This window comes from Fukomys damarensis, unplaced genomic scaffold (genome assembly GCF_012274545.1).
Source record: "Fukomys damarensis isolate Sample0158 unplaced genomic scaffold, DMR_v1.0_HiC HiC_scaffold_23, whole genome shotgun sequence".
Lineage (NCBI taxonomy): Eukaryota > Metazoa > Chordata > Mammalia > Rodentia > Bathyergidae > Fukomys > Fukomys damarensis.
Window position 1 is genome coordinate 22,740,114 of NW_022900935.1, and position 12,413 is coordinate 22,752,526.

Sequence of the window (12,413 nt, forward strand, 5' to 3'; positions counted from 1 at the left end):
CCCTGAGACATTCATAAAAACTGAGTGCCTGTATTTCTGCTTCTTCCAGGTGTCATCATGCTGTTTTTCTCCCCATTTTCCCTCACTGCTTTTTATTGCCTGATGTGGTCGCTCTCCTACATCTTCTTTCTGGATGCACTGTGGGGCAGGGCAGCCAGCCTGAGGCTCTAGCATGGAGGAAACCACAGCTCTACCAACTCCCGCTGGCCTCCGTGGGCTCTGTGCCAACATGTGGGGCCCAGCCTTGCTTCACATCACTAAAGCTGTCCTTGTGCCTGAGTTGTCAGATGCCAGATACATGCGATCTGTGTTGTCTTGAGCCACAGCGAGCCACAGTCAGGCCAGCAGCCTTTGCTTCTTTCTCTTTATTCAGGGTTCATACTCCTTTGAGGCGATACTTGTACATGTCATTCAGTACAGAATTTTTTTCCAAGATGTTTTGGCTCTGTTTAGCTTCTGGCTCTGTCACTATGCATTAGAGTTCAGCCCTGGGAAAGAAGTGATGTTCTCCAGAGTTGGTGTAGCCACCACCTTGGCCTGGCTGGATGGCAGTTATCCCAGTGGCAGGGTGGCCTCAACTACAGGCTCTGGCTCAGAGAGCAGAGCTCAACATAGGACATTCACACTGCTTACCCTGCATGTGTCTAAGGCTTCGTAACTTAAAACTTCTGTATTTAATAGTTCAAACCTTCAGCTTTTTGCTTCCTTTAGAGATAACATGCATGGTAGCACAAGAGCACCATCTGGTTTAATCTCAAACACTAAACTCTGGTCAAATGCCACTTCATCTCTTCAAATCCAAATCAAATAGAAAAGAACAGTATCATTAGGTAAAGCTGAGTCTTCCAGAGGACTGGGTCCATTGAAAACAGTGAGTCCCCAGCGTCACCAGTGAACTGGCCCCCTCCAGATGGGTTGCCAGAGGAGTGCTAACCTGTTCCTTCCCACAGGTGGCACCAGAGCACCTTTAACCACACATCCAGCTGTCTAAAGTTTTGACTCTCAGGTTTTCACAACCATGTGGTAAAATATACGTCAAATCTACAACTAGATTTATAAAAATACCAATCCAGGCTGGGCGTGGTGGCGTACTCCTGTAATCCCAGCACTCGGGAGGCTGAGGCAGGAGGATCACTGTGAGTTCGAGACCAGCCTGGGCTACATAGTGAGTTCCAGGTCAGTCTCAACTACATAGTGAGACTCTGTCTCAACCCCCCCCCCAAAAAAAAAACCAATCCAAAGAAAGCCACAACACCATGATTTGACTCTAAAGGAGCAGACAATGTCCTCTTCCCCACTTCTCTTGTCTCTGGTAATCATTTCTGTTATCATGGTTAGTTGAATATGCCTGTGCCCCACTACATCTTAGTCTCCTCCAGTAAATATATATACATATATATATATATATTTTTTTTTTTCTTTCCTGCTACCTGGCACAGTGCTTGGCACTCAAAAACGTTACTTTGTAAATTGACTTAGTTATGGATTCTGGTAAGTTTTATATATAAGGTTACTGTACAAGAGTAAGAAGTATACAAATATACCTAGGCTTTGATATCCCTTGGTACAGCATGTTCGTGCCATTGTGAGGTTTCACTATGATGGTTAATAGTGTTATTTGATTGTTTGGAGGGATTCTGGGTGTGGCATGGGGGCATGACCTTGAGGAGAGTATCTGGTTCCTGACCCCTTCCTTCCTCACTCTCTGATCTTCACCTGCTCTCTCCTTTCTGGCTGCCATGGAAAGTAGAGTAGCTTTCCTCCACTGCACCCTTCTGCCATGACATTTCTGGCTGTGGACTGAAACCTCTGAAACTATGAGCCAAAGTCAACATTTCTTCCACTAAGTTGCATATATCAGGAATTTTGTCCTAGCAGCAGAAAGCTGGCTAATACATACATGGAGTGAATATATTTTAGCAACTCCAGTTTGAGAACTGTCTTCCCATAAACTCTAGGGGTCAGCAGCTACCACAATGTCTAGATAGTATAGGTGCTAAAAAGCCCAAATCAAAGCAAACTTGTGTTCTTCTCAACCAACCAAATTTAGGACACTTAGTTCATGTATCCTCATTTTGAACACATGACTGAAAAAGCTAATATTTGGGATTAATCAATGATGCCTTGTCTTGAATCATTCTAGTTATGAGGTTTGACTTCAAATAACTTTTGGCTGTTCCTATGTTAAAAAAAAAGATGCAATTTTGAAAGAGAATTTCCATGTCCATTTTAAGAGATAGCAGCAGAGTTAGAGAAAACATACAAGTCCCCAAGAAGACTGTTTTGAAAAGCAAAATACTAATTTGGATCTGTATGTTGTGGTTTGTTTTGAATAGTTACTATTTTTATACTTTATTACTTTGATTTCTTTGTAGGTTAGTGACATGAGGACAGTTCTAGGTCAGCTGAGAGCTGACTACACTCCTCAGCTGGCTGGGGTCTCAATGCTAACCCACCACATCAGAGCTTCTATTTCCTAGACAGCAATTTTTAAATACAGAAAGGTTCTTCTTGGGCTTCCTCTTAGGAACAAGTGAGAAGGCCAAGACTTTAACACTGCACTTCTCAGTTAAATAAATGAAGCGAGAGAGGTCCATGTAGCTCTGTTAGTTTTAAACCCAGTATACAGTGCAGACTTCCCCAAGGTGGACTCTTCCCAACCAGAAGCATAGCTTTTTTTACTCTGCTGAGACAACTCAAGTGACTGAGAACTCTGCTACTTTTGTAGCTCTGTGACCTTGAATAAACATTTTTTCTCTAAGCCTATTTCCTTATCTGTAAAAATGGAAGATTTACTTCCACTCAGAGTTGTTTTACAAACAAAATACAATGACACATAACACACCTAGTGAATGCCTTGTAAAAAATGTTAAATGTTCCTTGTCATTTTTCTACCAGTCCACCTTTTCATATATATTTCCATTTAAAATAATGATAATACTTAATACTATGTACAATAAATGTATAGACATTTACAGTATTATACTATATAGCTTGCTATTTGCCAGGAACCTTGCATTTTACTATTTAACTTAATCTGAGTTAGGTGACCATAGGCTTATTAAGGTGAGCAGTTATCAAAGTATGGTCTGCACACTCCTATGATTCCTGAGTCCTTTTGGGCATCAAAAGTCTTTTCTCAATACCTAAAACAGGGACTATTATATCACTTGTTGACATTTTGCCAATGAAACAGCAATCAACAAGAAGATCAGAAGTCCCAGGCGGCCCAGGAAACATAGTGAGACCCTGATTAAAAAAAAAGTGCTGGTGATCTAGAGCATTTGCCTAGCATATATAAGGCTGCATTCAATCACCAGCACTGCAAAAAACATACAAACAAAAGGCAGTTTCACTTAAGAATATCCTTGGAGGAACAGGAAAATTACTAATTTTATTAAATCTTGCACATCTTTTTAGTATTTTCTGTGCATGAAGTGGAGTACCCTTGAGTACTTCTGCTGCATGCTCTAGTTATGATGTCATTTCTAGGAAAAGCCCTGGTTTGAGTTTGAACTGAAATAGCTCTTTGCTCATGAAATGCTATAGGACAACTGACAAATGAGAATGGTTCAGACTAGGTTCGCTTGACATATAAAGAGTGTGAGACCCTCATTTCAAGAAAGAGTATTTGTTGCCAAGGGTAAATTTGAGCTTCCATGTGAAAATTGGAGTTTTGGAAAGCTTCTATCCACCACCATGAGCTTTACTCCTTTCCAAAGACTTCAGAGATCAGTGGGATATTAAGGGATATGTTGTTTTTTCTTTCTTTCTTTTTTTTTTTTTTTTTTTTGAGACAGGGTCTCACTATGTAATTCATGCTGATTTTGAACTCTATGTGGCCCAGGCTGGCCTCGAACTCACAGTAATACTCCTGCAACAGCCTCCCAAGTGCTGGGATTATAGGCCTGCGTCACCATGCCCAGCAAGGGATATGTATTTTTGATGTGTAATGCAAAGTGTCAACATTTGGAAGATTTGCATAACTCAGTGATCCAGTATTTTCTAAATGAACAATGCTTGATGTTACAAAATCATGCATGAATGAAAGAACCATTCAGAGGCCAAGATTCAAAGACCAAAGGATTTTAATGTATCAGGATACAAAAAGTTCACTGATAATGATATCAGAGTTCATGTTGCAACTAATCTTTAAGAAACTGCCACTTGCTGAGTTTGTTTGTAGTATGAAAGAAAATCTACAATGACCTCAAAAAGCTATTAGAATACCTCTGTCTTTTCTAACTGTATCAGCATGAAGCTTGATTTTCTTCACATTTTTCAACCAAAACAATATGAAACTTCAGAATATAGAAGCAGGAGAATTAGTTGTTTCAATCTCCAGAATTAAATGGGATATTAAAGAGATTTGCAAAAGTATAAAACAATGTCATTCTCACTTTTTACTTATGTTAAGCTGTATTAGATTTGTATTGTTTTAAATGGATTAATAAAGATTTTGAATTTTTTTTTTTTTAGTTTCTACAGTGGCAAATATGATATAACCAACATAAACAAAAGGTCTTTGGAGTCCACAATTTTTGATGTGTAAAAAGTTCTGAGACCAAAAAAAATGAGAATTACTTAAGGAGATTACAAATTGCCCACACAATTAAGTGGTGAACCAAGGAGTCAGACCTAGGCAGCCTGACTTTCAAAGTCAGTGCTCTAAATTGTTTTTGGTGCATAGCTTAAAAAATATTTTCTCTTGAGCCAGGGATTTAGCTTAGTGGTGCTGCCACCTGTCTCACAAGCATAAGGTCCTGAGTTTGATCCCCGGTACCAAAAAAAATTTACATGCACGCATGCGCGTGCACACACACACACACACACACACACACACACACACATCTTACCCTGGACAAACAGACTACACCACATGAGCAGTAGGAAAATCCAGACAGGTAGGCAAATGTGTTCCTCGTTTGCACTGACTATGCCTGTAAGTGTTCCAACTATGGATGGAAAGGCTTTCTGAAGCCCTAACCCTGTTATTCCTTAGAGGCAAATCTTCTTTTCTCTAAAATGTGAGTAAACTGATGACTCATTCTTTTCTTGGTTCAGGAACTTAATATCACAAATTTTTTTTCCTGCAGTTTATTTATTTATTTTTCCCTGCAGTTTTGAGGATTGAACCCAGGGATGTCATACTGAACTGCATCTCAGCTGGGCATGGTGGCTCATGCCTGTAATGACAGCACTCGGGAGGCTGAGGCAGGAGGATCACTGTGAGTCAAGACCACCCTGAGCTACATAGTGAGTTCCAAGTCAGTCTCAACTACATAGTGAGACCTTGTCTCAAAAAACCAAAAAACAAACAAAAAACCAAAAAAACAACATACTGACCAGCTTCTCCAGTCTTTCCCCAAGCCCCCTTTTAAAATTCTGAGACAGAAGCTCACCAAGTCACTAAGTTGACTAGGCTGGGCTGGAATTTGGGACCCTCATGACTCAGCCTCCCAGAGTGCTAAGATTACAGGCTTGTGTCAACATGCCCAGCTTCAAACTTGTTTTTTTTAAAGCCGTAGCCTACAGCAAGAAGTAATTTTATATCCAACATAGTACACATTTTATGTCTGTATAAACATGGAACAAAAATTGCACGAAACATACCATATATGATTTTTTTGGGGGGGTGGTAGGTGCTAAGCACGTACTCTACCACTGAGCTACACCCTCAGCCTCCACATATGGTATTTTCTATTCTATTATTTCATTAGACAGAAAAGTTAACATTTACTAAACTGATTTTTCAACCACCTGCAGTTTGAAAAACCGTCCTACTGTCTTCCTTCGGGAAAACAATATATGCAAGTCTGAGACATGTTAATACAAGCCGTTCCCAGCAAAGGGTCAAGGGGCTTGGGTACTATTTGGTTATTTGAAACTTGAAGCATTTCCCATGAAGTGATATGAAAACTTGTTGAGAAGGGAAATAACACTATTATATACTACACTATTTATTTCTCGACAATGATCTTAAGGAATAATATTCCATTACAAAGATGGAAGAAAGTGAGACTTGGAGAGGTTAATAGGTACTTAACCCAGGTCATTTAGCTCTAAAGCTGAGTTCTTTCTAGAATATTACCAGTATTTCCTTATGTTTATAGAGATAGCTTCTACTAACCCCCCACTCCCCAACAAAACAAGAAAATTCAACCCAAATTTAGCAGGACACTATACAACCTAATTATCATTTATAGGGATAATTTATATAGAGATTATCTTTAATTATAACTTGGGCCTTCAAAAACATCTCTTCACAGTGGTGGCAAGTTACTAATAACACCCCATTCTGTCCAGTTTACTCCAAAAGTAAGCTACAGGGGTGGGAACAGTATTCTCACTAAGTTCAGAGGCAGATGGGAACAGCTTGTGATGTCCCCAGCATGGTGCAGGGAGAAATACAGCATTTCCAACTTGGAGTACAAGGTGGTAGTATTTGGCTTTTTGGTTTTTCTGAGCGTTATGCCTCATTTCCATCTGTATTCATCTTTTCTGAAATCCATTTTCCTCATTCCCCAAGAAAATATCCTAGAAGAATAATCTTTCCTTTGGCTCAGCATTAAAATAACTTCTGCTGCTGACATGTTGGTTAAAAACTGCCACTTTTGACACAAATATCTGAGGCAGAAACAACTTTCCATTTCTAATCCTACAAATGGCAGTTGGATGGGTGGCTATTCCCATCACAAACCCCTCTCTGGGTCTGATAGAGTAGCCCCCCTAAATGAAAAACAAAAAGCGCCTGGTGAATCCTACTACCAGTGCTTCTTGATGGCAGGTGAGGAGAATCCTAGCTTCCAGCCTTTACTCTACCTGGCACCTCAAATGCAGTAAAGGGTCACATATAGTATGTGATGAAAAGCTTACAATCATTAGGGTCTACAGAGCATCAGCCAGGGAAGAATGAACACCGGCAGTGGTCATAATCCTCTTCTCCTCTACCTCACTCCTGAAGGAGGAAGGGTGCCTGCTGCTCAGTGTTTCAAGTATCTAACATTTAATGGGTGCCAACTATGTAGCATCCTTATTGGTACAAACTGGTATAAATCTTGGCTTTCTCATGGGGTTTGCATGCTAGTGGGTAGAGACAGACAAGAAATGAAACAAACGAGTAAATATAGTGTTTTAGAAGACAACGGATTAGGATAAAAAACAACGAAGGGGATATGGACGGCAGCAATGAAGCTTGGTATAGGTTACACCAATATACTGTGGTCCCTTCGTTGAGAAGCCAATATTTGCTCAAAGATGAAGACAAGGAGATAAAAAGAATTAAGACACGTGTGATATACATGTCACCATGGTGAATGTAATCACTGTGGACTGCAAAATGCACTGATAAAAACTAAAAAAAAAAAAAAAGGTGAAAGTGAGAAGACTCTGTTAGCTGTATGTAGTGAGCAGACCAGGCAGAAAGACCAACTTGATCAAAGACCCTGAGGAAGGAGGTATTTTGTTTTTGAGAGAGAGCAAGGGAAGCCAGTGTAGCTGGAGCAGAGGGCAGGAAAAGAGTGCAGAGGTCATCAGAGGGGAGAAGAGGCTCCCATCATGAAGGCCTTGACCTTATGGGCTGAGGAAGCGATGTCACTCTTACTCTCACAGAGGGAATCAATATAGGTTTCTAGTAGAGGAAAACAGGGTCACCAGTGCTGAGGCTCAGAACAGACTAGGGGAACAAGAGTGGGAGCCAGGAAGCCAGTAAAGGGAGGTGACTCAGATAGGGGGAGATCATGGTATCTTGGCCCAGAGTTATAGAAGTACCAGTGGCAGTGATGGTGTATGGAATTTATATATAAAATAATAAGGTTTTCAGATAGACAAAATAATGTATGTGAGAATGAGTCAAGAATGACTTAAAGAGGGGCTGGGGATTTAGCTCAGGGGTTCCGCCACCTGCTTTTCAAGCACAAGGATCAGAGTTCGATCCCGCAACCAAAAAAAAAAGAGAATGACCCAAACAAGTAGAAATACTGAGTTGTTACAAATTGAAATAGGGCCCAGTGAGGCAAAAGCACGTTTACTGGAGAGTGGTCAAGGGTTTAATTCTAGATACCCACTTAAGTGTTTCCTATTTCTTACATTCTTTACTTCACTTTCAATGGCTTGACACTCCCATGCTAAAGGATGAGCAAATGAGCATTTTATTAATATTTTATTTGCATTTTTGAAGAAGATACACAGTTTCACAAGAAACACTGATTTTTCTCAAATAATAGAAAAAATTTTAAAAAAAGGTCTATTATCTTAGTAGAGGAAAAGAAGTCTCATCAGTAAGCACTGGTCCAATTCAGCGTGGAAGACCATGAAGCTACGTATCTCGAGCTCAGGTTTACCCACAAATGTCTTAGCTAGTTCCGTAAGGCTTCAAACAGGTCCCCTGAGCTTAACACTGGTAACAAGCTCATAAACAAGGCCTGCACAGTCCCAGGGGGTTGAACACATGGCTGGATCACTCTCCCGGAGTCTGCATCTGTTTACAGAACTCATCAAACTGCTGCTGCTCCAGTTCTGTCATGACTCTGTTGAGGGCATAGATCTGAATAGAGAGATAGACATGTTAGGAATGAACGTAGCTGCTCAACAGGTCTTCAGAGTAATAGGTCAAGTCCTCTGGAAATGCCGGAACTGCACCAGTGATGGGAGTATACAGAGAGTGATTTGGGAACAGGGAGGTATATATTCATTCCACCTGCAGAATCAATAAAGAAATAGTGAGGCAGGCATGCTGGTCTTTAGGGGATAGTAGGATTTAAAGAGCTAGAAATTGATGGGACCTGAGAGGCAACTGGGGGGGATGGATTATGCAATAAACAAGTACGGAAGTATAGCAGTAGTTCAGGAAACTTCAAATATGCTAATATGGAGGATACAGAGTGGGGCGGGGAGCTTCGGGAAGCAAGACAATTATCCTGGGGCCTTTGATGCCATGCCAAGAAACTGGGGTCTTTATCAGACTCTGGAGAGCCAGCAAAGATAAGTGTGCAGGGGAGCAATCTGATTCTATTTGTGCCTTAGAAAAGATAATGAGGCCATGTGGAGGAGGGAGTTTGTGTGTGTGCATTTGTGGAGGGATTATCAATCATGAAGGAGGCAGAGACTATGGCCTGAGGCAGGCCACAGTGGTGGACAGAAAACAGCAAGAGACATTCCAAGATGAAAGATTGGGGTATCTACACCTTCTTTAACTTCCTTCACCCTCACAGTAAATAAACTATCCAATAAGCAAAGGAACAGATCTTAAACTACAGTTTGTAGAAGAAATAAAACAAAGGTATGTGTGCATGTGTGTAGAAAATATAATTTGATTGATTAAAAAGAGATATGAGAAAAAATGAAACAGAAGTGAGACAAATGGAAAATACAAAATATGAGCGGAAAGTAATAGGGTAACAATCACACATATAGTAGAAAAGATCAACAAAATTGCAAAATGGTTCTTTGAATTTTTTTTTTCTCTGCAGGGCTGTGGATCAAATTCAGAGCCTCATGGACACCAGACATGTGCTCTACCTCTGAGCTACAGCCCCAGCCCTCTGAAAATACTAAAAACTCCTGCAACGCTGATGTGATGGGGCTGGCACACTGTAAAAAGAGCTCAAAAAGTACCAGCTGCTATTAGACTGAACCCCCAGCACCACAGCTCAGAAAATGAACAGGATGATGATCAGCTGTTTAATTTACAGTCCTTACGATGAAAGTAAACCAATTGCTCAGAAGCATGATGATTCCTGACCACAATCAATGGTTATGGAGTGCCTTCTCTGTGCCAGGCACTGTGCTAAGCTACCATTTCTATTCATTTTAACAGTCTTGTGAAGCAGATACATCCTCATTTCACCAAGGAGGAACTGAGGTTCAGAGGTTAAGTGTTTTGTTCACAGTCATATGAAAAGAACTGGGATTTGAAATCAAACAAGTAATTTTAAATTGTGAAACTGAAGGGTATCAGTAGGTACATGAACAATGTCCTCAACATCTATCAGGGCTGTTTAGAGGGCTGTTTTGTCAAACTGTTCACCAAAGCACAATTAATAAAATCATCCAGGGGCCTGGATCCAGGTAAAGCAAGGGGCAGCACCATTTGTTAGACCCAGGACCACAGCTTTCAGACGTTTCTGCCTTAACCTAAAGATGTATTTGAGTTGTACAGCTTAACTTCAAGTATATTAAATTTATTGGGATTAAGCTCCATGAAGGCAGGGTTCTCTGCTTTGTCCAGTAACGAGTCTCATGCTCCTAAAACAGTGCCTGACGTAGCAGAAGCTCAACATTTGTTAATGAATGGATCAGATCAAGTATTAGACCAGAAATGTGAAGTGAGACATCTCTTCTACTGCCAGTGGGATGCAAGCTTGTACAATCCCTCTGAAAGCAATTTGGAAATGTGTGCCCAACAATTCTTCTAGTTAAAGCCCTAAGAAATTCTCAAAGGAAACATCTAAAAGTTTTTCATTATATCAGTGTTTGTAAAAGAAAACATACTTAGAATGTCCATCACTGGAAGGATGGGGAAATACACTAAATAAGGTGGGTTCGTAATATAAGACTACTGGGAAGACTGATGAAAATAAACCAGATACTTGGAGTAACATGAATAGCTCTACAAAAATAATATAAACAAAATGCAAAAACGTATGGGATTTAAGGGCTGGACATGTAGCTCAGCGGCACTGCATCTGCCTGGCAAGTGCAAGGTCCTGAGTTCAATCCCTGGTACTGAAAAAAAAAAGTATGGGATTTTATTAATGTAAAAATTTAAAACACAAAAGGAATATTGTATATTTTTAAAGGATATGTACTAATATATTTATATGAAAAATACTGCTTACCCATGGGGAGGGGAAAAAGCTTTAAGACCAGAAGCAGACAAAAGGGACTTCAAATTTATAGCTGATTTTTGCCTTATTTTAAAAAGACTCCAAAGCTAGTGTGGTGGTATATACCTGTAATCCTAGTACTTGTATCACTACAAGTTCAAGGCCAGCCTGAGATACATATTGAGACCCTGTCCTAAAAAACAAAAAAAACAAAACAAAACAAAAAACAGAAAGACTCAAATTGCTAACTACTCCTAATCTTGGGTGCTGACCACCAAGTATTTGTTATAATAGTTTAATTTTCTGCACTTCTAAATTTTTCAAAAATTGGCAGGGATTTAGGTCAGTAGTGCCATTGCCAGCCTCACAACTAACAACAGAAAAGGTTAAATTTTCAAAAATAAAGAAATATTGAGATAAAACACACCTCCATGTGATCAACATTTGCAATGTGAACAGTTTAAAGCGTTTTATTCTCACGGTGATTGTTAAGTGGTGGGAGAACAAAGAAACATATAGGTGGGTTTAAGGCTTGGGCTATTAGCTTTGTTTTTTCTTCTGGTACCAGGGATCGAATTCAGGATCTTGCACTTGCTAGGCAGGTGCAGTACCACTGAGCTAAATCCCTGGCCCCCAGGCCATTTGTTTTTGCAACAATCCAGCACAGGTGACCCTGACTCCCTCCCTCTCTCTGACCGCTCCCTTACACATCTCTTCTTTTTTCCTTACCTTCTTCCCTCAGGTCCCTAACCATAAAAGCTCTGTGCCAGGGTCTTCTGGAGACCAGGAAGTGGTTGGGGTTTTGATGCTAACTTGTCATGTGACTCTGAGATGCCCTGCCTCCATTCTGGACCTTGATGATCCCTCTAAAACTAAGAGAACTTCTGTCTTGCCTGGAGGCAGGCAGGGCTCTCCATCACAGCCCTCTTTTCTACTGTTTCTCTATTCCAGCACCTTCTCTAGGAGACTACAGGAAACTTCCACCACTACGCACACACACACACACACACACACACACGCATTCACTTACTCTCTCACCTCTGCTCTCTGTCTTTGTTTCAGCTCTTGCTGGGCTGATTTCTGCTTAGCCTTCTCCACCCTGCTGACAGGTTCTTTAACTTTGGATTTTTCTTTACGCGAAGGTGGATCCATGACTTGGCTTCTAAATATGTGCTTAGCTCTGACCTGGATGGTACAGAAAGACACACCTTTTAAAAAGACGGGGTGGGGGGAAGGAATGAGAGAGAACGAAGGAGCTGCTAGTCATTCATTCTCCTTACTAATGCTTTCGCTGAACCCCTTCCTTTGACAGGTGAGGAAGAGTGGCCTGGTAGCAGGTGTAAAACCTTAACTCCACAGTCACGATCTCACTGCGAGCCCCGGTGCAAGGCTCCTCCCCACTCTACGCCGTAACTTCTGTCTGCAGAATGGGACCACGCCTTTCCGCGGCCTCTCAGCGCGACTCGCCGCGAGAGTCAGCTGCCGAGGGCCCAGGGAGAGGGTTCGTCCACTGCCCGGGCAGTGCCCGGCATGGGGCGACTGGGATTGAACAGGCCCAGAGCGAGGCCAGCCCCGCAGCTGGGCTCC

General features: G+C 41.1%; 2 protein-coding genes across 6 annotated transcripts in view; one reads left to right on the forward strand and one right to left on the reverse strand.

Moving 5' to 3' along the window:
• The window catches only part of Tmem269 (transmembrane protein 269), a 22,242-nt gene extending 12,697 nt beyond the window's left edge, over positions 1 to 9,545 (forward strand). For all 4 annotated transcript variants that reach the window (XM_010634132.3, XM_010634140.3, XM_019209056.2 and 1 more), the window contains exons 7-8: positions 50 to 1,136; positions 9,471 to 9,545. In XM_010634132.3, the coding sequence (XP_010632434.1) occupies positions 50 to 171 (122 nt within the window). In that variant the 3' untranslated portion in view covers positions 172 to 1,136; positions 9,471 to 9,545. The remainder of the gene's footprint in view (positions 1 to 49; positions 1,137 to 9,470) is intronic.
• The window catches only part of Svbp (small vasohibin binding protein), a 4,520-nt gene continuing 270 nt past the window's right edge, over positions 8,164 to 12,413 (reverse strand). Inside the window, exons 1-3 of one of the 2 annotated variants that reach the window (XM_010634118.2) lie at positions 12,107 to 12,399; positions 11,865 to 12,011; positions 8,164 to 8,545 (exon numbers count right to left, since the gene is read on the reverse strand). In XM_010634118.2, coding sequence (XP_010632420.1) covers positions 8,459 to 8,545; positions 11,865 to 11,978 — 201 coding nt within the window. In that variant the 5' untranslated portion in view covers positions 11,979 to 12,011; positions 12,107 to 12,399 and the 3' untranslated portion in view covers positions 8,164 to 8,458. Of the gene's footprint in view, positions 8,546 to 11,864; positions 12,016 to 12,106; positions 12,400 to 12,413 lie in introns of those variants that run through there. The other variant, XM_033767617.1, reaches the window with a different exon arrangement.